Raw genomic sequence first — 27,709 nt, forward strand, 5'->3', positions numbered from 1 at the left:
TACTCTTTATAGTGACTGGTTTTACCTCTCAAAGTAAAACCCATCACTCTGAGGAGTAAGGGCTCTCCTTCTGCATTTGGACTAATAAAGTTGAGTGAGAGTATATTTTTATTTAAAATGAAGAATGTGATTTCAAATGAGTAATAACAGGTTTCTGTAGTCTTAACCATATCAAAGGTTTTTTTTTTCCACAACTTTAGTCCTTTTCATGGTCTTTCCGGTTTAAGAATGAAGAAAAAACCAACAGAGCCTTCCACATACAGGACATGCATTACACATTACACAGAGAGTAAACACTGCCACCTGCTGGAATGGCAGTAAAAAAAAAGAGCTCATACACACTTTTATCAAACTAATACTTTTATTTTTATTGAAGGTTGCAGAGCATCAGATTTTTTTCTATCAAAATAAGTAAAGCAATATTAAACATGAAATCAATGATATTGGTGCCCTCCAAATTCAGTTGGTCTCCTGCTTGTACAGCAAATGTAAATGACATTTCATAGAGTTCATTATATTCATTAAGAGGAATAATTTTCTATAATTTATCCTGGTCAATTGAGCTAAATCAACATAATAATAAACCTCCGACTATTTTAGGGGATGTGAGCACCCTCACGCCTTCTGACTATGTGCCTTTGACATGTGACTGATCCAGTGGACCTATTTACACAATTTTACAATTATGTTATGTTGTCTTATGTTTGATCCCAATAACACTTGCACTGTATGTGCATTCATGCTCATTAAACACTCTTCTACTTTCTTCGGGCATTATAAATATAATCAACACATTGGTGCTAAATTGGGATAGCTACACAAAAAAATGTCTAATTGTTTGATTCTTTGGTGTAACGTTACCAAGTTTTTCTCACAGCCAGAACAGAATGACATTCAGCGTGATTATCTTTGTTTATGTTGTATTTTAGAGAATGACTTGGGGATAGGGAAACACAGAGGTACATGACTGCTGACAAGGCTCGAGAGGATGGAGATGAGGTGTGGATGAGAAGGGGTTCACGAGTCTATGATCTTTTTTTTCTGCTCTCAAAATTTCTGAAGTTGACTGGCCTAATCTTCATCTCTGCAAATTCAACTGAGTGTTCATGGCCTTTCCAGTGGAACCAGTTGATCCCCTGCGGAAGAACAGAATACATTGAAGGGAAACTTTGAAAAACTGATGACATCAGCACAAATCGACAAATTCTCAGAGATGGAAAAAATGAAGTTGGAGACAGTGTAATGTTAAACGTTAAATAATGTTAGCAGAAAGTAAAAATATCATGAGGAGCTGGCAAAAATACCAAAGACAAAAACAAACAACAGTCTAACTGCTGTTGAAGAAATCTTCTTAATGTACAAAATGACACAAACACACCTGTAAGAAGAATGGGAAAAAAACTGACCTTACACAAGGCTTAAAATTTTGACCTTTTGCCAGTATGAATGTGAATTAAAGTCCCAGAACATTTGTAAATGTCATTGTTTTTGCAAATTGTATGCAAAAACAAACAAGCAAACAACAAAAAACACACACACAAAAAAAATCTTTCCCTGAAGGAAAAAGGAATTATCTCAGATTGTGTGAAATATGTGTAAAATGTACATACCTTACTGTGACTGTTGTCACCATATTTCCCCATGAGGTTGACACGGTGACAGTTTTTATACCAGAAGGCGCCTTTGTAAGACAAAGCGCAGTTGGTGACAGCAATATCATTATCATTGTCAAAAGTGGAGAAGGGTCGACCCTGGTGATAAGTCATGGAGTCACCTGATAAAGACATTGAGAGTAAAGCCAAGAAGACAGAGTTCATTAGAACAGGCTTGTAAGTGTGTGAGCCTATTCAGTTAAAGACAATCCTATTAGATTAAGTCATAGTGAATTTTCTTAAAGAAATAGTTCAACATTTTGAAAAATATGTACATTTTTTCACAGAGACTTAGATGAGAAGATTGATACCACTCTCATATCTATGTGTTTAGTACAAGTTAACGCCAGGAGACAATTAGCTTAGCTTAACATAAAGACAGAACAGCTAGAACAGCTAGCATGGCTTCTAGAGCTTGCAAATGATCACATTATATCTTGTTTATGTGATACATACAACGTGAAGTGTAAGACAACAAGGTTCGGTTTTACAGCTGGTTCTATTTGATGGAGTCTGAATCCATCAAATAGAATCCAGAATCCAGAAAGCTACAAACCAGATATCTAAATAAATATAAATAGTGAATTTTGTTATCTTTGAACAAAGCTATGCTAACTAAGTGAATGGAATTTACTAGAAAATGCTGTATGGAGCATTGAATCCAAAACTCCCTAAGTCAAGATGGCAACTTGAGGAGATGAAGATGTTGGGGACATGATCTTCTTAGTATGTTGTTTCTAAAATGTTGAACTAATCCATTAAAGCAATACCTACCTGCTGTTCCACTATATGCTCCTATGTGGACTTTATAGCGTGTTCTTGGCTCTGCAACTGTAAACTTGTCGTACTGAGCGTAGGCTGACTCCCCGTTGTCCCTCAAATCCACTCGCAGCTCATAATGCCCAGAATTTGTGATTTTATGGAGGTTGGTGAGACCTATAAAAAATTACTATGTGTGAGTTGGGAAGGGAGTGATTAAGAGAGAGAGGCCAAGTGAATAAGACCAGAGGACAAGTGTTCTTACCCAGCCAGAACTCATCATTCATGTTACCGAAGCCGGCAGTGTAGTTTTTCCAGTTCTTGTAGAAGTCCAGCTTTCCATTCTGACGTCGGAGGAAAACCTGAGGAGAGTTTCACGAGTGTCACAACAGTTTCACAATAATCATAAAAAAGCACAGCCGGGGTCACTGTTGAGCTGTCTGTCATTAGAAAAACAGGCATTGCGTAACTTATATGATCATATCCTATCCAGCATCTATCATGGTTCGAAAACTACCTTTAATTGGATTCCAGCAGATTTATTTACTCACCATCCATCCTCCACCATCTGTGGTCATGTCACAGTAAACCTGAAGGGGCTGGCTTTCCTCTCCTCCCACATAGATAGTGTACAGGCCAGACGTCGTCTCCCCATTCAGTAAAATCTGAGCACAGTCCTTAGGGCGTCTGTACAATTGTCCGACTAGAAGCACATATTAAAAAGAAATCATCTCAGATGGCACGCTTTCTTTATCCTCATCGCTGTTATATAAAAAAGCGTATGGAGTACACAGTATCCTGTGAGAGTAATGACCTCTGAAAAAAGAAAGGGAAAGTACAATCCTCTGGAAGCAGCTCAGACAGAATGGAAAATAAGCGCAGGTGATCTGACTGGAGTATCACATTAACTTTAAGGAATTCGCGTTAGAAAAAGGAATACTTCTGACGTGCCAGTGGGCTGTTGCATAACCCATCACCAACTAGACCTTTCAATGCTAAATAGTACCTGCAAAAAAATGCTCTTGCTTGAGTTTTCATCCTTACCAGTAGTGAAGACCGTGTTGACGTAACGACTCCTCTGGGCACCAGCGATGGCCTGCAATCTGACACTGTACTCTGTAGAGCCAGTTAGCTGAGCCATTGTGTAAGAGGACGCTGTCGAGCTTAGCACCACTTCCTGAATCCGCACACACATACAAATACAACGTATTTACTCAGAACACAACCATACTAGAGATTTAACTACAAAATGTGCACATTACTGCTAACCATTTCCAAAAAATACCATCTGAAAACGTTCTGTTTTTATAGCCAGTGGTTCCCTCTCCCACATGTGTTATCTTCATGAGCTATGGTGACAGAAAATCAAACTAGAAGTCAAACCTTAAAGTTTCTTGCACTGGCAAGTTGCTGTTCATAAGTAAGTCTCGGACATCTGAGTTTCATTGAATGCACCAACAATAAAGTTTATAATTGACGTCATTCCCTACTGCATGGAAGTTAGAAAACCAATTATAGCATGCTTTAGAAAATGGTCATCAGTAATGATGGGTTTAGTCAGTCTGTGGTTTTTGGGTTTAAGCAACCCCTGTGTTATCAGCGACTGAGCTGATGTGAGAATGTACGTACCCTGATTGTGCCATCAGCAGAAGAGAAGGTGAGCGTGTAACCTGTGACAGCAGCCTGCGGAGGTTTCCACGTGAGAGTTGCACTGTCAGTTTGAATGTTAAAAGCAGTCAGATCGCGAGGAGGGTCCACATCTGTAAGTACAACATTACAGTGTAGATTTATCATTGTTTAAAATAACTGCAAGATATACAAGGATATTGCGCATAAAGTATAAAGGCTGTCTCTAAGCCTACTTGTGGTGAATTCAGTGACAGCAGAGGCGCTCTTCTGGGCTTCTTTAACAGCATGAACTCCAACTGTGTAGTGTGTTCCTGGAACCAGAGAGCCCATCTCAAACTCCACTGTGTTCCCAGAAACATGCTCCACCAAGGAAGATGCTGTAAGGCATGTCAATAAATGAAACCACACAATCAAAAAAAAGTCACTCGTGTACACTTTGATAGTTAGTGGAAGCGACCAGTAGACATATCACCTTTAAAAATGAACAAATTCTGTTTTTGTCTAAATTAAAACACTATGAACAAAAACACACCTGAACTGGCGCTGTAAGTTATCACGTAGCCATCGACCGTGGCTACAGACGGCTGCCACAGCAAGAGGGCTGAGGTGTCACTGACATTGACTGCAGTCAGACCCTGAGGTCTGTCCAAAGCTGAAGGACACAAACGGGAACACAGTGTCCAGAGAAATGGCTTCAATTCAATTTTCTACGAACTGGGTCCAGGGTCATTATAAGTCATGAGGATTGAAGAAAAAAAGCCAACCTGTGGTTACAGTGTCCGTGCTGGGGTCGCTTTCCTCCAGACCCTTCACAGAACTCACAGTCACTTTGTACACTTTGCCAGGGATCATGTTGGGCAGCAAAACCTCAAACACGCTGCCGTCTACAGTCAACATCAATGGGCTTCCTGTGGAGGAAGGAGAATAAATTATGAGTCCTGCCCCAAATGCGTATTATAAACTTATAAAAATTATGCTTATTTAGAGGGGCAGACTAGTGGTGATAGGTTCTGTCTGCAAATGAATTTTCTCCTAGTCTAATTGTTATCTGATTTGTATTGTGGTGGGTGGTGCTAACAGCTCTGTTTGGCTGTATTTAGACAAAGAGGTAATTTTCACAAAATTTAAATGTTAGGATGCTAACATCTTAACAGAGATAATGTTAATATGCTGATGCTAACATCTGCCAATTACCACTAAATTCAAAGTAGACTAGTGAGAATGTCACAAGTTTTGCAAATACTTGGCATGAACAGAGTATTAGCAAAGTGTGGAGGTGATGTATTGGACAATTTAAAATCTTGACCTCATGGTGCCGCTAGATGATATTTTAAGGGCGTTGATCTTACGATGGGCATCCACAGTAATCCATCCAATTGTTTTTAAACTGGTCGTGGACAGACGGGTCACCAGTTCAACACATTACTAGAACCAGACAACTAGTTTAAAATCAGTTAAACTAAACCATAATTTAAGTATTTATCAAATTATAAACCAGCTAAAACTAAACAATGTAACTCATGTAACAACGATGCAATAACCCTGATTGAGCTCTGACCTCCTTCAAATGGTGCATAGGTGATACGATAGTTATCCACCGGAGAGCGAGGCATGGACCAGTGAACCACAGCTGAGGAGTCAGTCACGTCAGAGAAGTGGAGTCCCCTTGGAGTGGTCAGGCCTGGCAAAGTACAAAAAGACACAGGAAAAACAGGAAAAGCAACAGAAAAAAAGGTGAATTAAAGTGAAGAAAAATACGGTCAATAACACTGCGAGCAAATATCACAACCATGAGTCTGGAGGATCCAGATTAAACTCCTGAAATAATGTTTCCCAAAAGACCATTTTCCATTCGGCTCAGGCTTGGAGTTAAGCCTAAACCAGACAAATAAAGATGATTAGTGGGGCTGTGGGTTCAGTTCTCTGTGAGCAGGCGTCGCACCTGAAATGCTGCAGGGTTAGTAGTTAGTATCAGACTGTAAACTTTGCAGTGTTTTTTCTATACCTGTCTGAGCAACTCCTGTAATAGGCTGGGAGCGTTGGTCCAAAGTGACACCATAAAGCTCGATTTCATACTCAGTGCCACTCATGAGTCCAGTCAAAACCTTGGTTCGCTCATCGCCCGGGACGCTGTACTCTTGAGGGTGGGCTAATCTTTTGCTGTCTCTTATTTTGATCACAAATCTGTCAAAGATGTCTTCATCAGAAGTCCATGACAGACGGAAACTGTCATGTGTGATGTCCGAAACAAAGAGATGCTCCACCTCCGGCTCAGCCTCTGGTTAGACAATAGAAACATAACGTTGCAGTAGGATTGGAGCTTTCCCAGTGATAGTCATCAATCTCTGAGAGAGGACCAAAGACATCAGTTTGGAAGAAGGCAGCAATCACACAAGAAGGTTTCCGGGTGACGGACAGGTTTACATTCCAGCATGGAGGTCTTTTTGTCCACCACTTTTGATCTGCCATGCTTAGGCATCCGTTAGTGTAAATCAGTCAACAACACAGCGCACCAGATACAAAGGTGTAAGTTAGGGTGAACTAAAAAGACAAGATGCTTTTTGTAATTGTTTATTTATGTCAGTCAGCAGGTTCACATTCCACAAAAGGCTCCAACGGATCTGTCGGACTGATTTCAAACACCGGTTAAGACGAGGTCCCCATGCGTCTTCAAGGCCAACCTCGATGCATTCAAAGATAATGAAACAAGTGAGATCAACTGACATTTCATGCTCAGAATGTCCTGTTGATCAGTCAGTGTTTTCCTACTTCTAATCATTTAGTTTCACTGAGTGGTTTTAGCCTGATCAATAAACCAGCATGAAAAGGCAGCAGCATGGAAACAAGAACTTTAAAAATTACCATATCATGTCCACAGGCATGGTAAGGTAATCATGTGATCAGAAATCTGAAGGAAAACACATTGTAAAATATGAAAACAAACAGATATGCTTGCTCATATTTTGGAGTAAAGAAGAAACAGATGGGAGCTCCACATCTCCACCTCTGATGAAGCTGCATACCAAGAAAATGCTTAAAACAAAGGAAGAGTGAGATCATTCTGGAAAAAAGTTGTGTTATAAACCTGAGTTAGGGTTAGGTTACAATCCTGAGCTGAAGCCTCACCATCAGAACATGGCAATACCTATGAAATGTTAAATCTTAAAGTCTGTCATTTTAAACTGCTATACAAAAAACATGGATATCAAAGAACAGGCCTGTCAGGTTGTGATGGTGAAACTTCAGAAACGGCTCATAAAGTTAATGATCATATATTTACAGTAAATGCAACAACGTAGGGAGCTGCACTTTTTAGTAAGACGAGGAGCCTTGCAGTACACTGTGAGTGGTACCTGTCACAGCCACTGTAGTCAGAGGCCGAGAGAGGAGCCCTGACTCTGACACCCCGGTCAGCCTGACCTCATAGCCAATGCCAGTGATGAGGCCCCAGATGTCCAGGTGACTTTGGTTTCCTGGCACCGTGAAATCCTGAGGCTCCAGCAGCCAGCCAGAGTCCGTCACCACTATATGAAAATGGCTGAAGCCACCACTAGAGGGGGCTATTTCCTCCTGCTGCGGCTGCTGTTTCACCTCCCACGACACACGGAATCCATATGGGGTTATGTTGGAAATGGTCAAGTTTTCCACTTTGGGCAAAGGAGCTGGAAGTGGAGTGTGATTGATTTTTTTGTTTGTTTGTTTGTTTTTTTTGTGAGAGGGAACACGGGAACACATGTGGGAGAAGGAACAAGAGTGAGCAACCAAGTGTGCAATTGTTGCAAAAGCAAAGCATGAAATCTGCATTTCTCTGAGAGGTGGTTTTAGAGAGGCAGAAGGAAGCTGCTCCCACATTTAATGTGGGAACGTCCTGATCTGAATACCCTTAAAATTTAAATACCAAAGCACATTAAAGGTAAATTTTGCATGCATCATTAGTGCTTTACAAAAATGGATGCAACTTTTTGTTTCCTCATCCAAATGTTTCTAAAGCAACAGTTTGAGGCTTACTGTTTGGAGCCACAAAACCAAAACAAGGGTGAAATGGCATCAACAGGGACATGATGATTCATGACAGCTGGGATTTCTCACAATAAGGTGAAGATGCTACCCAAGACAATTGGAAGATGTTTCTCACAGGAGTTGAGGTCAAAAAATTGAAGTAATAACTGGAATTTTTAAATAGAACTCAATACAAAATATCCAGTGGCCATTGGCTGTGCTGCAACTTAGAATTCTGTTTTCAGCCCAAATTATCATCTGATGTCTTTTACTGACATTTCAACTTTGTTCTATTTCATACTCGTAATGCTAGCCAACTGACAATGCAGTAAATATCCAAATCCAACTAAATCTACAGCACGTGGAAACTAAAATTTGACACTTATTCTGCAAGAGTTTTGGTTGCTATCTAAAAAGACCAAAATATAAAAACAAAAAATGCATTAACATCCACGTTTGACCTCTTCGGGGTTAATACATCAAGTGGTTCTATGTATAAAAATGCATGTCAAATTTATTCTTACTGCATATCAGACTTTGGACATGCAGATAAGAAATATTGTTTTAAATTGCTATACATTTTGAATTCTGGTAAATTACGATGATAGCAAGTTTCCCAAAAGACACTTTAGGCCATTAGGGGGTTTGGTGCAAAACTACAAGTCACGAGAGTTTAAGACAAAAGTAAAATACGTAGTACCTGTGACAGCGTGGGCTAACACAGAGGGAGTGTGGCGCCCATGAGAGATACCGTACAGTTCAATATCATAGCCTGTGGCATCCATCAGGTTAGAGACTGTAAAGTTACGAGCTTCACCGGGCAGTCTGAACTCCAGCGTATCATACTGCTGCTCGGGGTCACTGACTCGGATAACAAAGCCATCAAAGTGGCCCGACACTGTGCTCCAGGACAGGCTGAGGTTATTTGGGCTCATAGACGAGGCCGCTAGGGGCCCCAACTGTGGGACATCCTCTGAACAGAAAAAGAACATGGCTTTTCAGTTATGTTGTGCTTATAAATCACAGAGTGGTTGGTACATGCAGTTTAAAAAAAAAAAAAAATGCATGTGATGTGATACCTGTTGTGGCTACATGGAACAGGGGCTGTGTGTTCTGGCCACCAGCGCTAGCGTACAGCTTTATGTTGTAGCTCGTACTCGCTTTGAGCCCGGCCATGACTGTGGAGCGCACGTCCCCTGGCAGAGCGCGCCCCATCGCCTGCGAGGGCAAAGCAGACTCTCTAACTTCTACTATAAAGTTATCAAAAGCCTTCTCTCCTGTCCGCCACGACAGAGAAAATCGGTCTGAGGTAATGTTAGAAACAACTAGCCTGGACAAATCAGGCTCTTCAGCTACAGGGGAGAGAAAAATATAAAATATTTTCATTTATGGAAATAGAAAGCATGTATTTGTCTCATACAGGCCTGAGATAGCTTTACAGTGCAGATGATAAATATTAAATGTAATCCTGCTCTTTCTAAGACTAACAACAAATACACAAAATCCAAATACCTGTTGATGCAACAATACTGATGGCACTTGTTCGGGATCCCTTGTATGTCCCATAGAGGTAGGCTATATAGTCAGTGCTGGGCCTGAGCCCTGTGATGTCATAGGACTTTACATTGTGGGATATGTTATATTCCTTTGGCTCCATCAGCCAATCAGAATCAATAATCTCCAGGATAAAACCATCAAATTCTCCTTCAGTGCCGTTCCAGAAGATTGAAAAGCTCTCTGACGTTAAGTTTGAGATATACAGATTGCCAACTACCCGTTGATTCACTAAAGAGAGAAATCATCATTAGATTTTCATCAAAACCATCTTGCAGAACATGCGCTAACATAAGTCATTAATTTGTTGGTAGCTGGTTGGTTTTAAAAATGTGTATAGTGTTACAGGGCACTCACCACCACCCACCTGCAATCCCTAATCATCTGAGCAGCCCAGTGAATGATTAAATGCATGCATATATTTTTACATTAAAAAAATTAAAAAAAATTAAAATTACAACTATTTTTCCTTTCTTTTTAATCAAAAACCTGATGATCAGAAAGACAAACATGTAAGACCAAGGGGGGAAACACAAAAGCTTTCCCTGTAAGAAGTGTACTGACCTGCAAGTTTAAATGATTAGACTTTGGGTGTTGATTTAAATGTGAAAATGTGGCAAAGCAAGAAGTACAGTAAGACTCAGAGTCTCTTTCATGCATGCAGAGGAACTGCTTATACTGAGGACAAGATAAATTCTGCATATTTTTTTCCACAAGAGCAAGTCAACGCAGGAAATACAGAGGTTAGAAATACAGGGAGAGTAAAACTTATAAAACATATCTTTACATGCTATGAGAAATACAGTCAGTTGCATGCAAACATGCAGTAGACAGTTTAGGAATCATTCAGATGTGAAACAAGGTGGCAGTACTGTTAACCTCAGATGATATTATCAGCTTTTTACCTTGAAAATGACAAGGAGATTTAATCATTTGCCACCTAGCAATTCAAAAGGAAATGAGCAATGTTTACTTTGGCGTTCTGTGAAAATAAACTTTATCAGAACAGACAAAACTGAACTATCTCAGTGTCACTCACACAAACTAAGAAGACTCAAATGTCACTAAAACTCTCATGTGAGCACTTGCACATCCGTGGGCAAATGATCCCAGAGGGTTAATCAATTATGCACTGCATGAGGGTTGATGGAATGAAATGAGATGGTCACGCTGTCACGGTGTGACGGGCGTGTGAGTGTGAAAGTTATTGGTTTGCTTTTGCAATCATTGCAGCACATCAGCGTCAAATCTCACCACGATGCAGGCGATGGTAGAGGGGGGAGGGGAGCTTCATGCACTTTGGTAACTGGGATGGAGGCAGCAGTTTGGGATAAGGGTAAATGTTTGAGGGCCATTTGCTTGGCTCAGTGATGCGGCACGGGTGCCCATCACCCTGCCCTCTCTCAGCTGGACAGAAACAGTGGCTGGAGGGTAAAGAATGGTTCATGACATGTTGGTTAAGATGAAGCAGTACAGCACCCTTCGGCCAGGGTGCTGGACAGTGGTGACAAAACAGAAATTAGGTTATTATGTTGTTCTCGTATCATGCAGCGGCGCTCCACTGTGAGTCGGACAGAAGAGATCCTAGTATGTGTCTTTGTGTGCTTTACAGATACCGACTGAAATGGAAAAATGGCTATAAATCAAAGCACAGAAGGAAAGTTAGAGGAGAAAACACTGCAACGCTGCAAACTGCAGGTACCTGTGGTGGCTTCAGTGTACGCGGGTTCAAGGAAGGAGCCCTGATACATCCCATACAGGCCAACCATGTAGCTGGTGTTGGGATTCAGCCCAGAGATACCCAGGCTGAACGCGTCTCCCGACACAGTGAGGTTCTGGCTTTGTGCGAAATTCTCCAAGTTTGTTACCTCAATGACAAAGCTGTCAAATTCCCCACCCGTGGGGCTCCAGGACGCAGTGAAGCCGTCCCATGTATTGTCAGAGATGGTGAGGTTCAACACCATCGGCTTCAGCTCCTCTGCTAGATAGACAGATCAGAGTGGGGTCAACTGAATGGATGGATGGCAGAAATTATTCTCAGATAACTTTTTAAAGCACATTACGGCAATGAGAAAGACAGAGTCTTTGGGCCACAGTTAGGGGAAAAATCATTTCTCATGTCAGGATTAAAATCAGAGAATTCAGAAATGTCTGAGAAAAAAGTTTTGAGAAAAGTGATTACTTTAAATCTTTAACTTTAGATACATTTAAGCTATTTTTCTCAAAATGTGTTGAAACTATAATGTGATATGACTTTGTGATGTGATGACGATGATGATGGATTGTGATGAAAGCCTAGGAAAAGAAATATTTGCTCCATGTACCTGTAGTAGCAAAAACTTTGAGCGGTAAAGATCTCTTCCCTTCCACCAGCCCCTGTAATGTAATATCATACTGCGTAGAGGGGGACAAACCCTCTATTTCAGCCTTCCTCGCACTTCCCGGTAGTGTGATCACATGAGCTTGTGTTGTCGCTGACGGAGCACTGACCTCCACCAAAAAGCTATCAAACGCCTCATCAGGCGCCAGCCAAGTCAGGCTTATGTTAGTGGAGGCAACACTGACTGTGAGGTTCCCCAGTGCGTCCGGGTTTGAGCTCTCAGGCTCAGCAGCAGAGCTCATCACACCAGTATCAGAAGTGGACGGATCCTCGGTGTTTAGAGGATGGAGGGGGTCTGTGTTTGGAATTGCTTCATTATCCAGAGCAGAATGTGGGCTTGCTGGCTGTGGACTTGTCGGGGCATCCTTGATGCTCAGCGTAAGTACATATGGAGAGGTAGGCTTTGGTGCTACAGTGAATAAAAGCAGGTTAAAGAATGACTGAAAAGAACCTGTGACAAAGAAAGTGGGTTAAAATAAAAATTATATAGAAGTCATATGATTATTTCTGAACAGTTTTGTCCATAATCTGTCTTTATCCATGTGAAGATGTCTTCGTTTTCTCTTACTACCCAAGTGGCAAGTAGTTTCTATCATCAAGCCACAGCTAAGGCATTAATGGCACACGATTAATGCCATTAATCTTTGAAGGCTCCGAGTAGTCCACCGAGGTGGAAGTACACAGATGTCTTCAAATCACCGGTGAAGCCATGCACAGCCATTTTGTTGCTGCTGTCCTAAAGAAAGAGTGTTGAATCACTCGTTTGACATGCGAGCGACGTATGTAGTTTTCTCCGACTGTCAATTAATTACAAATGGGAACGAAGAAGACGATTGATGCGGATGGAATTAGATGCACAGGCTTTCAGAGAGCAAAACTGTTGCATTTAAAAGCTCAAATGCAGGAAGAAATCAGGACGGCCAGTGTACCATAACCTTTGGAAGGTGAAGGCGTTAACGGCTCAGGGAGGACTCTGATTTCATCTTGCATTTGAATTTCAGTAGGCAACATTCTGCCACATTGCTGAAGCCTCGGGAGGTGACAGGTGGGATGAGGATTGAGAAAATACAATCATGACGACTCTGACTTTGTTCCGTGTCATGCCAGATGTTTTAGATATGAATGCAATAAAAAAAAATTCTTTGTTGGGAAATCTCAATGAGTAAAATACCAGCATGCAAATCATATCACTACTCTGATCTAAGCAGCTGTTTGACCTCTGTGAAACAGCAGATTTCCACTAAAGGAAAGTTGCCAAGCAATAATGGAACAATGAGACAAAGTGTCTCTAATAACGATTCTTATACCTGTGACTGCAACAGCGTCAAGTAGCGCAGATCTCTGGCTACTGGTTATCCCGTAAAGTTTTATTTCATATTCTGTCGATGCCTTCAGGCCTTGGATTCTAGATCCAGTGGCATCTCCAGGAAGCTGGACCTCTCTCACATCCCACAATCGCTGAGTGTCTTTATATTCTACTGTGAAACTATCAAAGACATTGTGAGCCTTTAGTTTCCACGAGAGGTCAAATCCATCAGGCGTGATGCCCGAGACGGTCAGCGCTTCAAGTTCATCCTCAGGCCCTGTCCCAGAGAACTGGGACTCAGAGGGGTCTAAATACACAAAGCTAATGACATTGTCCTCCGAGCCTGAAGGAGTCGTTGCCTCACGGCCGTCTGAGTCAGCTAAATAAAATGTGAATGTGGCTACAAGAAAAACAAAAAAAGCACAAATCAAGAGAGCATCATTTAGGAGTGCAGTTCATTTTGTTGGTGTTTGGTGGCTGCAGAGTTATTTTCGATCATCAAATCAGTCATTAAATGTCTACTAGAGATTCCTCTAAAGTTTATAATGCATGAGCTGAATACTGAGGGGCTTGCAGTGAAGAACAGAAACAATCATTGAACTGTAAACGAGAATCTGTCCTTTTCATTTGTATGTTTTTCAGCTGCATTTTGAAGACCTGAAGAAACTCTGAGGGACAGAACAGCATATTTTGCATGACATTTTTTATACTCCTGAAGTCATATGTTATCATCTTAAGATAACATTGTGGTAAAACTGTCACACCCCACTCACCTGTGGATGCAGAAAGGGTGACAGGTGTGCTCTTCTTGAGACCCCTCTCTGCGGTCAAAGTGATGCTGTAGCCCATTCCTGGAGTCAGGTTAGACAAGACATAGCTCGTCGCTGTGGCTGGGATCTCCTCCTCCTCAAGCTGGCCATCTTTGGAGACATACACCAGCCTGTAGGCGCTCACCTTAGCTCGAGGTTTCTGCCACCTCAAGGTGAGGGACGTCTCTGTAGACTCAACTTCTTCAAAATCTCTGGGAGGATCGATATCTGACAGGAAACAACTACAGTTACCAGCTGCATGTGTCCTTGCATTTGTCAAGATGCAATTGGCATCCATGTCTCAGACTCTTATCATATACGTAGAGAGGACTTTGACTTTGAGAAGCTGCAAATTCTAAAACATGAATGCTTCACACACAAACACAATCTGAAATATATCCCCATTAGTATCATTTCATCACGCATCACTCAATTTCTATCAACAAACTTGGACATCTGCATATTTACGCAGGGCTGTGAAGGATGAGTGTTTGGACAGCTGCTCGGCAGCATTTCTCACCAGTTGCTGCATTTGTAGTAGCTGGGAGGCTCTCTCTCTCATTCTTCACAGCAGTCACGCCAATCCCATACTCTGTCCCCGGCCTTAGTCCTGCCATCCAGAGGCACAGAAGGAAAATTATCACATGGTATGAGTAATACAACTCGTGTGCGGTTGTATTTTATAATGTTTGTCTCTTTAATCCGTACCAGTGATAGTAGCTTTTGTCGAGTCTCCTGATCCTCGTGGAAACACTTCCTCTCCGTGAGTTGCTCCAGAGATGGGACTATATTTCACGCGATAGCTGCCAACATCAGCTTGACTGTTGGTCCACTCCAAAGAGATGCTTTGGTCTGTCTCGAACAGAGCCTGCAGGTCCTTAGGAGCATCCAGGGCTAAGGCAAATACATTTATAATCATATTAGGAGAAGCAAACCTGAGATTTATACACAGACACAAACTAATATTTAAAATAATAAAGGATAAGGCTGATATTATTTAATACCAGGACCTATAAAGACTGAAACTAAATAGTCCCTCACTCAATACTACAACTTCCCTACACTGCTGTTGTCTCTCGGGCAAAACAGCAACAATTTAAACTGAAGAAGTAATTCTTTAAAAATGGGATACAAATATATGGTTGCTTAATAATTTGCTAAAACAGTTGGGGAAGGAACCTGAAGGAATGTGTTCAGTAAGTGCATCACTGATGTGTTTTTGCAGCTTTAACGTAAATTAAAGCATACAATGAAATCTGTAGTTACTACAATGACAAGCCTACCCGTGGTGAATGTGGTGCTGATAGGATCACTGGAGGTGTCTCCACTCCTGGACATGAGAGACACCTTGTACTCCGTGTCTGGTCTCAGACCACCAATGCTGTACTGCTTGTCTGGTGGGAAAATCTCCACCCTGGTTTCATCTGAGGTGTCAGAGCTGGGACCATAAAACATGGTGATTTTGTCCATAGGAGCAACCGGCTGAGACCAGCTGATTAGAGCAGAGGAGTCCGTCACATCCTTCACCTCCACCTGCTGGGGGCCATCAATCCCTGGGGTGGGAATTCAGATGAGTGAGGCAAGGGTGAGTCATAGGCGAGTGTGAGAGAAAGGACACATAAGCACCAAGTTTTGTGAGATCAAGACTGAGACCAAACATTAGCACTCGGCCAATGTTTTTTAGCTTTTGCACATACCACCGTCAGACTCAGCCGGGCTCTCTCATAAAGCAACTACTTGGATTAGCTTGGGAAAGCCTATCATGAAATATGATGTGATTAGTTTTCACTCTGACATTGTTTACTGTCTGACAAATCTCCTGTGTCCACATGTGGAGGAGAAATTGTTTTTCTCTGTGTTTTTGCACCCTTCTAAAAGGACCTCTGGGGATTAAGGGATACGAAAGGTTTAACCTTACTTCTATCATTCATTTCTAACTTCAGCCTACACAAATAAATGACATCAGAAATGAAATGCTATGATGCCTAGCGAGTCCATCAGCGCAGACTTGTAAACTGAATGGCTTTTCCATGCACAATGAAAGCTGTTTGGACTGGCGTGCCCTACCGATTGCACAAGCAAATGGGAGCATTTCACGATGTAATGTATGGCGTAAAGCTGCAATGAAGGTTTCAGTGAGCAGCGGAGCAAAATTTAGTGATCATGCTATTACATGGCCATGCTAGGCTGAAACTCATCAGAGTAATTACTCTTTAGTTAATATGTGTTTGATGGAACAGTGCAGAGCCAGCAGAGATTTCCTGTTGTTACTCTTCTTTTCAATTTAACAACTAATAGCTGCCAGAGAATGCAGGAAAACAAAACTGTATCTAAAATTTAAAATTTTGTGCCAAGTGGATGATTTCAGAGATCTATGATCTCACAAGTTTACCTAAAAAAACATGTGCGCACTGAGGAAATGTTTGTTTACAGCCTGAAACTCACTGGTAGTGACTTTTTTGGACAGTTGGGGTCCTCTGGTGTTGTTCTTGATGATGTTGATGGAGACTTCATACTCTTGCCCTGGTCCAAGACCTGACTGGAAAAACTGGTTTTGAGAGGGTGGAAGTGTGCTCACGACTTTCCCATTTTCTTCTTTCTGCAAGGACACATAATGTATAAGGAAATGTAAAATGTCCTGTTTAAGGGCAAGCACACAAAATGCCAGATAAATGTGAGAAAATCAGGTTAAGGAAAGAAAGAAGTTCACACCCAGATGGTCAGTATTTAAATTTATTCTCCCATTTTTAAGTAATCCTGGCATGTTTCGATTGTGGTGATTGATTTAAAAACAGAGTTCAAAATTTTGCTTTCTTGTTAAGTTAGATAGCAAGAGAAAAGACTTTGATATGTCTTAGCTTAGTTCATAACTGCAGACCATCTCATCTCATTTACCTCTGACTATCATACAGGGTGGAGCTCCTGAGACTTTGCAGCAGTTCTTTCCACAGCAGATAATTTCTTGAATTATGCATATTTTTTATATTATGCATATATGGGTATCGTGAGATGTCTATTACTCACGTTTTCCATTCCCTCTTTCGTGTTTCTACTGTCTTTTCTATGTTTTCATGGCATGTCTTATGATGAAACCGAAATCAAATTTTCGCAAATGGACAATCAAGTTATTGTAACATGTAATAGTTAAATAAATACATGTAATTTCCAAAATGTATAACTGTTCCTTTAATTTACGATGTTATATAGGAGATTATGATGTGAAACTGCAGTTTCAGTTATGGGCAAGGAGACATAATCTTCTCACTGTGTATGCATAAGTTTGAATTTTAGAAGTGCTCTTCAGCTGTGGGAACTAAAACTCTGTTTCTTATTTTCACAACACTTCAGAAATCAGACAGAATGGAACAAAACTGCATGGAATAAATTGAGAACTCATGAAACATCTGTGTATGTATTACACAGTTGCTGTAAATTTCCACAACACAGGAAAATGTGTGACAGGACTGATAACCAACACTACCAACCCCAACGGAGAACTGCTGTGTATTAAACTAAATCACACAGCTCATTATCAAAATCAACATGAAGGTCACGAAAGGACAATTACATACATTTGACTGCAAAACTTAAAAAAACCTCTAACTTATCAGCTGGCACGGTAATTTCCTTTCGACAGAATCACTGGCTCAGATTCTCAGAAGCACATTCACCCGCAGTGCTATGACGTCCAGACTTGCCCTCACTGATCTTTTCCATATGTCAAAGCAATTTTAATGGTTAGCACTGAAAAAAATGTTTTGCTGAGACTCCCAATAAACTGGCATCGCTTATCACCTCTCACTTTTTCCCTGTCGGTTAATAAAAACCTGGGCAAGCCTTTAAAAGAGACGAGCAGACTGACCGTGTTACGGAAATAGATCTCCCAGCCATCAAAGGGGATGTCCAGCTGGTCCCACATCACCTCCACTGAGGTCTCTCTTACCGATTTGAATATTAAACCCGCTGGCTGGGGAAGATCTGGAGCGATGGAAACAAAAATAATCAAAAAACAGGTATCACCCCTGAGGCACAAGAGCCTTTTTTTTTTGCTATGGGGAATAAACTAGCATGGAGATAACTGTGATGTACCTGTGGCCACCCTCGCACTGACAGGGACACTCCTCTTGTTGCTCAGAACAGCGTAGACATTGATCAGGTACTCAATGCCAGGTTCAAGCTCCCTGACAGTGGCAGCTGTTTTGTCTCCTGACACAGTGAACTCCTGGAGAAGACCACCAGGACTGGTGGGCACATAAGTCACGAGATACTCTGTCACCAACATCTCGTTGTCCCAGGACAGGTCCACTGTTTCACTGGTGACCTCGCCAACAGTAAGGTCCTTTGGAGGAGACACTGGAAAAAATGAAAAGCAATAAAAAAAAAACATTGCTGAGGGTGTTGTCTTGGGCAGTTTCTTGTGCCCTCAATAACCAAGTATCCTCCACAAGAGAGCTAATCCAAACTCCAGAGTCACATCTGGCTGTGGTGTGAAGAACTGCCAAAAAGTGCTACCAAAAGTGCAGACAATGACAATACAGAAACCAAAGATGTCTTTTATATTCACCAAAATAGTTTTTCTCAGGATGAGCGGTGAGTGAAGTTTCAGAACAGAAGGAAATTACATCATTCTGGATTTTCCTTTATAGTACATCCAGTTAATACACTGGAAAATTTCAGGACTTGTGAACAGCCAAAAGCTTTCTTTGTATTTCTGCTTCTTACCATCTGAGCAATCTTCTCCAATGTATCCCTCATCGCAGACGCATTGGCCATTCACGCAGCGGCCTTTGTCCTGGCAATTATTGAGACAGCTCAGCTCTGCACAGCCTTCTCCTTGGTATCCACTCTCACACGTGCACCTTCCATTGATGCAGCGCCCCCTGTTGTTGCAGTTACCTGGACAGGTGAGCACAGAGCAGTCATCTCCTGAGTAGCCTTCCTGACAGATGCACTTGCCATCGACACAGTTACCCCGGGCCAGACAGTCATTGGGACAAGCTTTCTGGCTGCAGTCTTCCCCGGTGAAGCCTTCGTCACAAACACATTGCCCGTCGATGCATCGGCCACGGTTTCGACAGTTGTTGGGGCAGCTCAATTCACCACAGTCCTCGCTTGTGAAGCCTACATGACACACACAACGTCCCTCAACGCACTCGCCACGGCCGTAGCAGTTTGAGGGGCACGTCTTGATGCTGCAGTCCTCCCCTGCGAAGCCTTCCTCGCACACACACTGCCCATTGACGCAGCGACCTCTGTTCAGACAGCTGTTCGGACAGGAAAGCTCCGCGCAGTCATCTCCCTGAAAACCAACATCGCAGGAACACTGTCCGTTTATGCATTGGCCTCTGCTGTTACAGTTGTTCAGACACGCTAACTGGCTGCAGTCTTCGCCTTGGTAGCCCGTGTCACAGATACACATCCCGTTGAAGCATGTACCTCTGCCGTTGCAGTCGTTGAGGCAGGTGAGCTGAGAGCAGTCTTCTCCGCTGAAGCCGGCAATGCAGACACACAGGCCATCCACACAGAAACCATTACCGTGGCAGTTGTTGGGACAGGTACGTTCTCCACAGTCCTCCCCTGTGTATCCCTCTTCGCAGTGGCAGGTCCCATTCATACAGCGTCCACGGTCATAGCAGTCTTTGGGGCAGATGAGTTCAGAGCAGTCGATGCCAGTCCAGGGTTCATTGCACACACAGTCTCCTTCCATACAGCGCCCGCGGCCCAGGCAATTGTTCAGGCACTTGGTTTCAGAGCAGTCGTCGCCAAAGAAACCATAAGAGCAGATGCAAATACCGCCCACACACTGGCCGTGTGCGCTGCAGTCCACAGGGCAGGCCTCGAGTGAGCAGTCTTCTCCGGTGAAGCCCTTGAAGCACTCACACTTTCCGTCAACGCAGCGGCCACGAGCCTGACAGTTGCTGGGACAGTCGGGTTCAGTGCAGTTGGGTCCCTTCCAGCCAGGCTCACATATGCAGCCACAGGTTTCGGTGCTGTAGTTTCCGTGACCGTTGCAGTAAGGTTTTGTTCCCACCTCACCTTTGATAGAAAACAAAGTAAAGACAATTAAAGATACAGTCTTTATGCTAAGGTCAGCTAATCTGGTGCTTAGCATAATGACAGATATGATATGGCAGTGTTATCTTCTCATGTAGCTCTCAGCAAGGAACCAAACAAATGTATATCTCAAAAAATGAATCAATCTCTTCAAGCGCGTTTAATTAAGATATGTTCTTAATTTAGCAGCTACAACGGAAGACTTCTTACTTTCACTGATATTCATCAACTGCATGTCACTTCGTGTCACAACTGAGCCAAGCAAAACCCTATTCAAGGGAAATGATGAGTCGCTGGGAGTATTACACCCCATGCTGAATTCCAAAAAACTCTAAAGTGGATGAAAGGACTACGCTGAAGGAAACTTGTGGAGTCATGTAGTATTCTCAGTGTAGCACTTTAAAATGCAACTTTAAAGAAATAAAAAATTATTTTAATGCACCGTAATCTATGTGTTCATACAAGAATGCCTACCTTTAACCTGTGCACTGCAGCAAGCTTTGTCACCATTGCACTGATCTCTCAATGCTGAAACTTCTCCCTCAAGCATCTCCAACCGACTCATGAGGTCTTTCAAGCCAGGCAGGTCGTCAGCACAACCACAGGCCTGGCGAGGTATGTTGATGCGATGGGTGAAGACGATTTGGTTTTCCCCATCGACAGTGTGCTCAGTGGCTTGATGGCCTGGAGAGAGTGCTGCATCTTTGGGCTGTAGCTTTGTGCTCTCTGGAGAGTCCAGGTTCACCGAGCACAGGGAACTAGCAGGAACATCGATGTTATAAACGTGGTTGAAAATCACAGGATGGCCTGCACTCGGGAGGGTGATGTTATGTTCTTCAGGGGAAGCCAGAGTTTGTCGTCGGTGTCGTAGGATTTTCTTCACGAGCCCAGCATTTGTAAAACTGAGCAAGGCAGTCAGGAGGAGGCAGCCCAGAATGCCTCGTGTACCCATGATGGATGTGGGATGTGGATTCAGTAAAATAAGTAGTAAATTTGGCCTTTTAATTAAGGGACAGTCCTGGTTAATGGTGAAGGTTCTGGAACAGAAAGAAAATATAACACACCAATGAGGTTTTATTGTAAAATGTGATTATTTCCTGCTTTTCTTGAACTTAAATTGGGTTTTGGACTGTTGGACAGACAAAACAAGACATCTAATGACGTCACCTTGTGTTCAATTAATCCACTAACTGAGAAAAAGACTCAATCAAATTAGTCAATAATGATAATAATCTTGGGTTACACGCCTTTACTATTAAAGGAGAAATATGCTTTCTTCCTAAGAGTTTCATGAGAAGACTGCTAATTGTCTTGACATTTGCTGAACTTACAGCCCAGCACAGATTTATCGCTACATCAAACTTAATTTCCACTTTTTCTGTTAACCAGAATGTATGTATTGCTGCATAAAAAAGGCTCCAGTACCAAAGAACCCACAGTTGTGCTGACACATCACATTCTTGCGTGGTACTCATACATATATCTGAAGGGTCTCAGCTGTTGAGCATTAAACAGTGTTTTTAACTTAAATAAGCTGAATGCATATCCCATACATGGGGCTCTCTCAAGTAATTTCATCAGCTGGAGAAAGCTATAATTTGTGGGAGACAAACTAAAACTAATGACTAACTTCTTCCTCAGCGTGGGAAAGCCTTCCTGGATCACTCAGTGTTGAGTTTCCAAAAGACCTGAGTAATCACGGGATACTGAAAATCAATACTGTATCTGTGCATTGGTCTCTTCGTTGCGTGCTGAAACATCTTTAAGGTTTTTCACGTGCACGTCTGCTGCTAAGTCTGGGAAGTAGCAAAATATTCCTCAGTAAAGAATCTCTGCCAGTGGTGGATTTTGTCCAGATTCTATGATTGGTAATGGCTGACGATGCTTGCACATGCAAACCAATGAAAAATGAATCCCAGAAGTGAATTTTTCATACACTGAACTGCCACAAAAAAGAAGTGCGCCTGGATTTTGGTTATCATAAAGACTTCTGGAAAGTATTTATTGAGACAGAGCTGATCCTCAGTTCAATGAAAGGCTCAGCTAGAGTGTTTGTTGCATCTCAGTGTAACCATGACTGCCTTCTCTTTTTTCTTTTAAAGCTGAATTCTCTTTATTTCCATTGCCACTCCTTTATTTCTGGACAGGACATATTTTATCCTGCAGAGATACAAAATCAAGCAGCAGCTCATAAATCCAAACCTCCATTCCAATCCATACCATCAAAACGGCATTTTAAACAATTACAATCAAAAATATGGAGGAAAAGCAACATATTAAGTTGTGACAAGAGAAAATCTTTCTTTTGTGTCTGCCTTTTTTATTTGGCTGTGTTTGGATGACAGGCAGCATGATTATTCCCTAAATCAAACTGAAGGGTATGACAAATCTTTTCCATGACTGTCACCAGTGTGCCTTTTAACAACCCTCTCATCAATCCTCTTTCCTTTCCTTCACTGTTTGACCCAACTTTAGGCCTGACCTCTGACCTGACCCCTCTCAGTTCAGGTGCTCATTACCAGCATTTTTGCACCCCTGCACCTAATCTGTTAAAGACACAGATATAAAACTGAGTTTGAGTTTCACAAGTTTTTGCACATCTGGTGAGTGGCAGGATAACAGCAGGTCATGGCTGGTGTTGTAAATCTAAAAACCAAGTCTGTCAGTATGTTTCTGATCTCCCTGAAAACTTTACAAGGCGCACAGACTGATAATTTGCAGTCTTAGGGGTAAAGAATGAATCCTTTAAAATCCTCAACAAGGTTCCCGCTGCATGAGTTTCGTCTTGAGACAAAACTCGCCTCAAATGTGGTTCAGTGTAAACATTCCATATTAATAAGATACCTCTAATATGATCTTTATATAATAGTGATTTGATGCTGTAGCCATTTATCTAGACCCACAGACAAACTCATTACACTAACTGAGTCTAATAGTGCTTACAGTAAAAAGCCAGTCGAAACACCAAGGGTTGACTGAGGACATTTCATTTGACTGTCGGACATGGGAAGACAATTTAGAGAGAAAATTGAAATAAATATAACCTGTTCACTAAGCTATAAACCAGAATTGCTGTAGCCTTAGTGTTCTTCCCCCATGCTGGCAGTGAAAAGGGAACTTTCCCGCGTGGAAAAGAGAAACCGGGAATGTTGGCCCTGGACTGACGACATCTGTTTTGCTTAGTCAAAGAACAAAAAAAAAAGTCAGCAAAGTACTTGTCCACACAACGGCTCGGTCACCTGAACCTTTAGCAAAAGTGAAAGTGCCATCACATGCTTTATTTAATGTTAAACTTGTTGTCATATTTATCTGAAGGACTGCTTCTGACAATCAGTATTGTCTTCATTTCACACACTGACTTAGCCTCACTTCCATGAGAAGTACAGCGTGTCTGGACACACTTCCTTTGGAAAACATTTGTGGCTGACAGCAGGGTGTGAAGAAACTGGTCACTGGTGTATTTTAGTCTAGTGCATCTGCTTACTTGTTCATTTCAGCATTTTTTAATTGCTTTTTATGGCAAAGTCTGATTCTCAAGGCACGTGGAACAGCTGGAAAAGCTCCCCAGAAAGTTAATTGGACTAGTTACTGAGGCTGACACAACAACAACAAATTGCAACACCTCATTAGCAGATTACACATTTCCTCGTAGCTGTGCAGATATCCTGAGGCAGTACTTTAAGAATAACAAACCTGAGCTTTATATGTCCCTAGCTGAGCCTGAACAGGATGAAGATTTCAGTTTCAGTTTGTCGCTCTCCTGAGTCACAGGAAAAGCTTCATGACTTGTAATAGGAGACCTTTTTTCCCCCCTTCACACTGAAATGATTAACGAACCACTAGAAAATCAATCTGCAACTATTTCGATCATTTGCCAATACTTTCAGCAAAAATCACAAACATTTACTGGTGCGGTTTGTCACATGACACGATTTGCTGCTGTAAACTGAATATCTTGGGGTTATGGACTATTGTTATTGTTTACATTCATGTTTGCTACTCGAAATGATCTCCTTGGATGCCTTTGTTGGCGCATTGCAGCATATCTTGGCTTGTTACCACCACCTGTTGATCAGTGAAACAATGTGACATCATCGGCAGGACGAGATAAACAATAGAGGGACTCCCTCATAACAGACAACAGCACTACTGGAGGTCTAGAAGACAACAGGGAACCTTTACCCTAATGAGATAATAATTGTTAACTAATCAATAATGAAAATGAGGCTGCAATGCTGAAATAAAAAACAAACGGTTGGATTGGTAAACCAAAGTATTGGAAAATTTTGCGGCTCTAGTATTTTTTTGTTGTCTGTCAGCATGTGCATTTAATGCTGTGCTGTGATATCGTAGATATTCTCCCACTGGTTAATAAGACTGGATTTTAATTAGCTAGAAAACCTGCTACTTAGCAAACAGCCATCTGTGCACTGGTCTCCTCATAACCAGCATACCTGATTTTAGATACTCTGGCAGATTTACAAAGCTAAAGACCCAACAGTGACCCAGTCAGAGCTAACCCAGACCCTGCAGAGGCTGCACAAATAAACGTATGAATATAATCACATACATACATTTGAATATTCTCTACTGTAAAATGATGTCACACATGAACTGATTCGTGAGCTCGCAACCTGTCAGTGTCACAGCGCTACACCTCTTCTGCTCAACTGACACTGGAAATTAGGGCATGGAAAGAATCTAACACATTTTACATAAAATGCAGAGGCGTGTGATGCTGAGTTACGATCAACCCCTGGCTCTTTGTGTAAAGGTCAGGCGGAGGGAAACCGTGTAGGACGAGCCCTGCGGGAGCTCCAGTTCCTAAACCAGCTGTCCCCCCCCGACAGAGCTTTGTTCACCGGGCTGAACCTTTCTCACTCTGCTGCACAGACACATCCCAGGACACATGTCAGAGAGGCAGTTAAACACGCCTGCCGGAATAGCTGCAGAGGGGACATGAAGTGTGTTTGGACATGGTCTGAAGAACTGTGGCATTAAACAAAAAGTTTGAATAATCTTGACAGCGAAACGATTGTGATTTTTTTCAGCCGAAATGTTTATTTCTGAAGTTAGAAACCAAAGTAAGACTTGCAGACTTGCAGACTTGCATCTCAATTAAGCAGATCTAATGGACTAAATGGATGATGAAGTTTTTTTTCCTCCTTGCCCACCCTGGCAAATCCTGCCACCCACTTTTCCCTTAATTCAATTTCCATGATGGAACAATGACAACACAATGAAAACCGAGTTGCATCGCCTGGAGGTAATGTGGTGAATCATCAGTCTGAAAACGTCACCAGACAGAAGCACTTACACAAACGCACAGCTTCTTTTGGCTGCCACACGCAAACACACACAGATGGGCTTTATTTTTGGAGTATTGATCTACAATCTGAGAACATTTGAGAAAAATCTTTTCGGCATGCAGCGTGTTGGCTGCAGGCCCTTTTGCTAAGACGATCAAAGCAGTGGATAACTCTTCCACATGTTCACTCCCTCAGCAGTCAGTCATCACCTCTGATCCTGCATTGGCTGCTTGGTGTGTATGCCTGAGGAAGAAGAAGCTGCAGTACACACCAAGAATGCACTTCAAGTAAACTAAAATCAGTGCTTTCTGGTGTTGTGGTAACCTAAACAGAAATTTAGAGCTGAAAAACAATAACTTATGATGTGTGTAACTACCACTGTATGCTGCATGTCCACAGTTTGAAGGCAATAATTTCATTTCATTTTTAATAGCATAAACAAACAAATGAAAGTCACAAAAATTTGTCACATAAATCAGGGAAACATGAATATATCTTCTTACCTGTACTGGAACACAAGCCTGTGCAGGTAGGATGAGGCGCTTCTCTGTGTCTTCACACATCCATTGAAGCCAAGAAAATGATGCTTTGCTCTGCTGTATCACTGCTCTGTCTTGCAGCCTCTCCAGCAAGGTGGCAGCTCCGTCAGTCCTCCCTCAGCCAGCTCCTTATCTTTGCTCACCATTCACAGCTCACGCTGAGGTTCAGCTTCTTTACTGACACCGAGACAGAGTGAGTCAAAAGCACAGCGAGTGAGAGACAGACAGAGAGAGAGAGAGAGAGAGAGAGGGGAGAGAGTGGGAGTAAATGTCTTTTAAAGTGTGAGGAGTGTTTAGGTCAGACCCCATTGCTTAAACTCAACCCTTAAATAGCTGTCATTCTCCCTCCTTCCACAGCCCTTCTTCCCTCCCTCCAGTGTAACTAATGGATGCAGAGCCGGGCTGCTGCCTGTAAATGAGATGCCAGTGTTACAGGGAGTCATGACAGAGCGAGCAGCGTTTGTGGTTTTTGCAGGAAAATTAGAGGGGAAAGCCGACAATGAGAGGAAAGTGAAGTCAGACCGAAGCCAGCAGACAGACATTACCCTTCAACCATATTAACTTTGCAATAATGATTTACGATTTTCTCCTGCACGATTAAGGCTGGCAGAAATAAATATTCCTTGTTCAACTTGTTCCTTGTTCAAATATCTTCCCCAAGTCATCCATGACCACTACTCCTTCTTTCTATACTTTACACTAATCCCTCAGCTCACAGTGTGAATCTCACTGAGTGAATAGTTCCAATAATCATCCACTTGGTGATAATTAATGAAAGTGACAGACAAAAAGTGGACGTGTAACAGTGAGGCCAGTCTCCTATTCCTTTAGGAAATGTTTCCTTGCTCAGACACAGTTATATCTTGCACAGGCACAGTTACATCCTTATACATTTAACAGATGGGATAAGCAGGAAACAGACACATTCTTAACCGTTGCTTCCAGCCATCTTGGATTAAAATGAAAGCAAGCTGCAAGGGAATACGTGATATCAGTTGTTGTGGTCCGCAGTCTGAATTTAAAACCGCCAGACTTCTTGGAGCTCAGCTGTGGAAGTGGGCAACCTATCAACATATGGACGCCACACAGCGTAATCTTAACATTAGATTAGCAGAGGATCAGGCGTGTATCAGCTTAAATCTTTTAAGTGAGTCTGTAAGACTGGTTAAGATGTTCAAGGCCTGCTGCTTTACTGTGCGTTGTGACTCCGAAGTGTAAAACACCTTTAAAGTGAGTAGGATCATTTAGAGCAGATAACTACTGCCATTATCATGAGAAGTGCTGATAATTACACAGTTACTTCAATTACCTTATTTGGTCCATAAAATGTCTTAGTGTAGTAAAAAAAAAAAGATGCCAGTTAAAATCTCCTAAAGCCCAAAGTGACGATTTCAAACAGCTTGTTTTATCCGACCAACAGCCCCAAACTGAAAAATAGTCAGTTTATCGCCACGTGAGATGAAGAAGAAGAAAATTGACATTTGTGCTTAAAACAATCAATAATCAAACTATTACCTGGTAGCTTTCAAAGTATTGCTTCTTAGCTGTGCAGTTTTTCAAGTAAATCCTTCTGATTTTCGTGCTTTTGTGAGATTTCAAGAATACCACAATAATATCAAAACTATGTACTAAGGCTATCAATAGTATTTAAGCTCTCCATTCTCAATACATCTGCATTTTATGGTATCAAATGTATTCATTTGGAGAGTGTATTCATAA

General features: G+C 41.9%; 1 protein-coding gene across 2 annotated transcripts; it reads right to left on the reverse strand.

The window, feature by feature from the left end:
* Window positions 1-148: 148 nt before the first annotated feature.
* On the reverse strand, window positions 149-26,208 carry LOC124052010 (tenascin-like). 2 transcript variants are annotated; one of them, XM_046375859.1, is made up of 28 exons: window positions 20,617-21,178; window positions 18,811-20,124; window positions 18,178-18,441; window positions 17,951-18,066; window positions 16,534-16,687; window positions 15,372-15,641; window positions 14,797-14,982; window positions 14,609-14,698; window positions 14,053-14,316; window positions 13,281-13,679; window positions 11,918-12,382; window positions 11,296-11,574; window positions 9,552-9,824; window positions 9,119-9,391; window positions 8,740-9,012; window positions 7,394-7,702; window positions 6,046-6,318; window positions 5,599-5,721; window positions 4,805-4,948; window positions 4,573-4,692; window positions 4,274-4,417; window positions 4,041-4,171; window positions 3,456-3,588; window positions 2,963-3,114; window positions 2,677-2,773; window positions 2,427-2,588; window positions 1,611-1,774; window positions 149-1,136 (listed from the first exon to the last, which is right to left on the reverse strand). In XM_046375859.1, the coding sequence occupies exons 1-28, from the start codon at window positions 21,092-21,094 to the stop codon at window positions 1,026-1,028; spliced, it is 7,161 nt and encodes a 2,386-aa protein (XP_046231815.1). In that variant the 5' UTR covers window positions 21,095-21,178; the 3' UTR covers window positions 149-1,025. The 2 variants fall into 2 exon arrangements, with proteins under 2 accessions (XP_046231815.1, XP_046231814.1); XM_046375858.1 differs by lacking the exons at window positions 6,046-6,318; window positions 7,394-7,702; window positions 8,740-9,012; ... (3 more) ...; window positions 11,918-12,382; window positions 13,281-13,679 and adding an exon at window positions 25,955-26,208 and having other exon boundaries at window positions 153-1,136; window positions 20,617-21,179.
* Window positions 26,209-27,709: the final 1,501 nt, after the last annotated feature.

Source organism: Scatophagus argus, chromosome 20 (genome assembly GCF_020382885.2).
Source record: "Scatophagus argus isolate fScaArg1 chromosome 20, fScaArg1.pri, whole genome shotgun sequence".
NCBI lineage: Eukaryota > Metazoa > Chordata > Actinopteri > Scatophagidae > Scatophagus > Scatophagus argus.

Bases quoted from the DNA above. Each gene is read 5' to 3' on its own strand.
- LOC124052010 (XM_046375859.1), bottom strand. From the start codon at position 21,094: ATGGGTACACGAGGCATTCTGGGCTGCCTCCTCCTGACTGCCTTGCTC. The intron at 9,825-11,295 runs GTACCTGCAGTT...TTCTCTCTTTAG, and splicing joins GTACACTGAAGCCACCACAG to TGAATCAACGGGTAGTTGGC. The intron at 4,418-4,572 runs GTGTGTTTTTGT...CATGCCTTACAG, and splicing joins AACTTACAGCGCCAGTTCAG to CATCTTCCTTGGTGGAGCAT.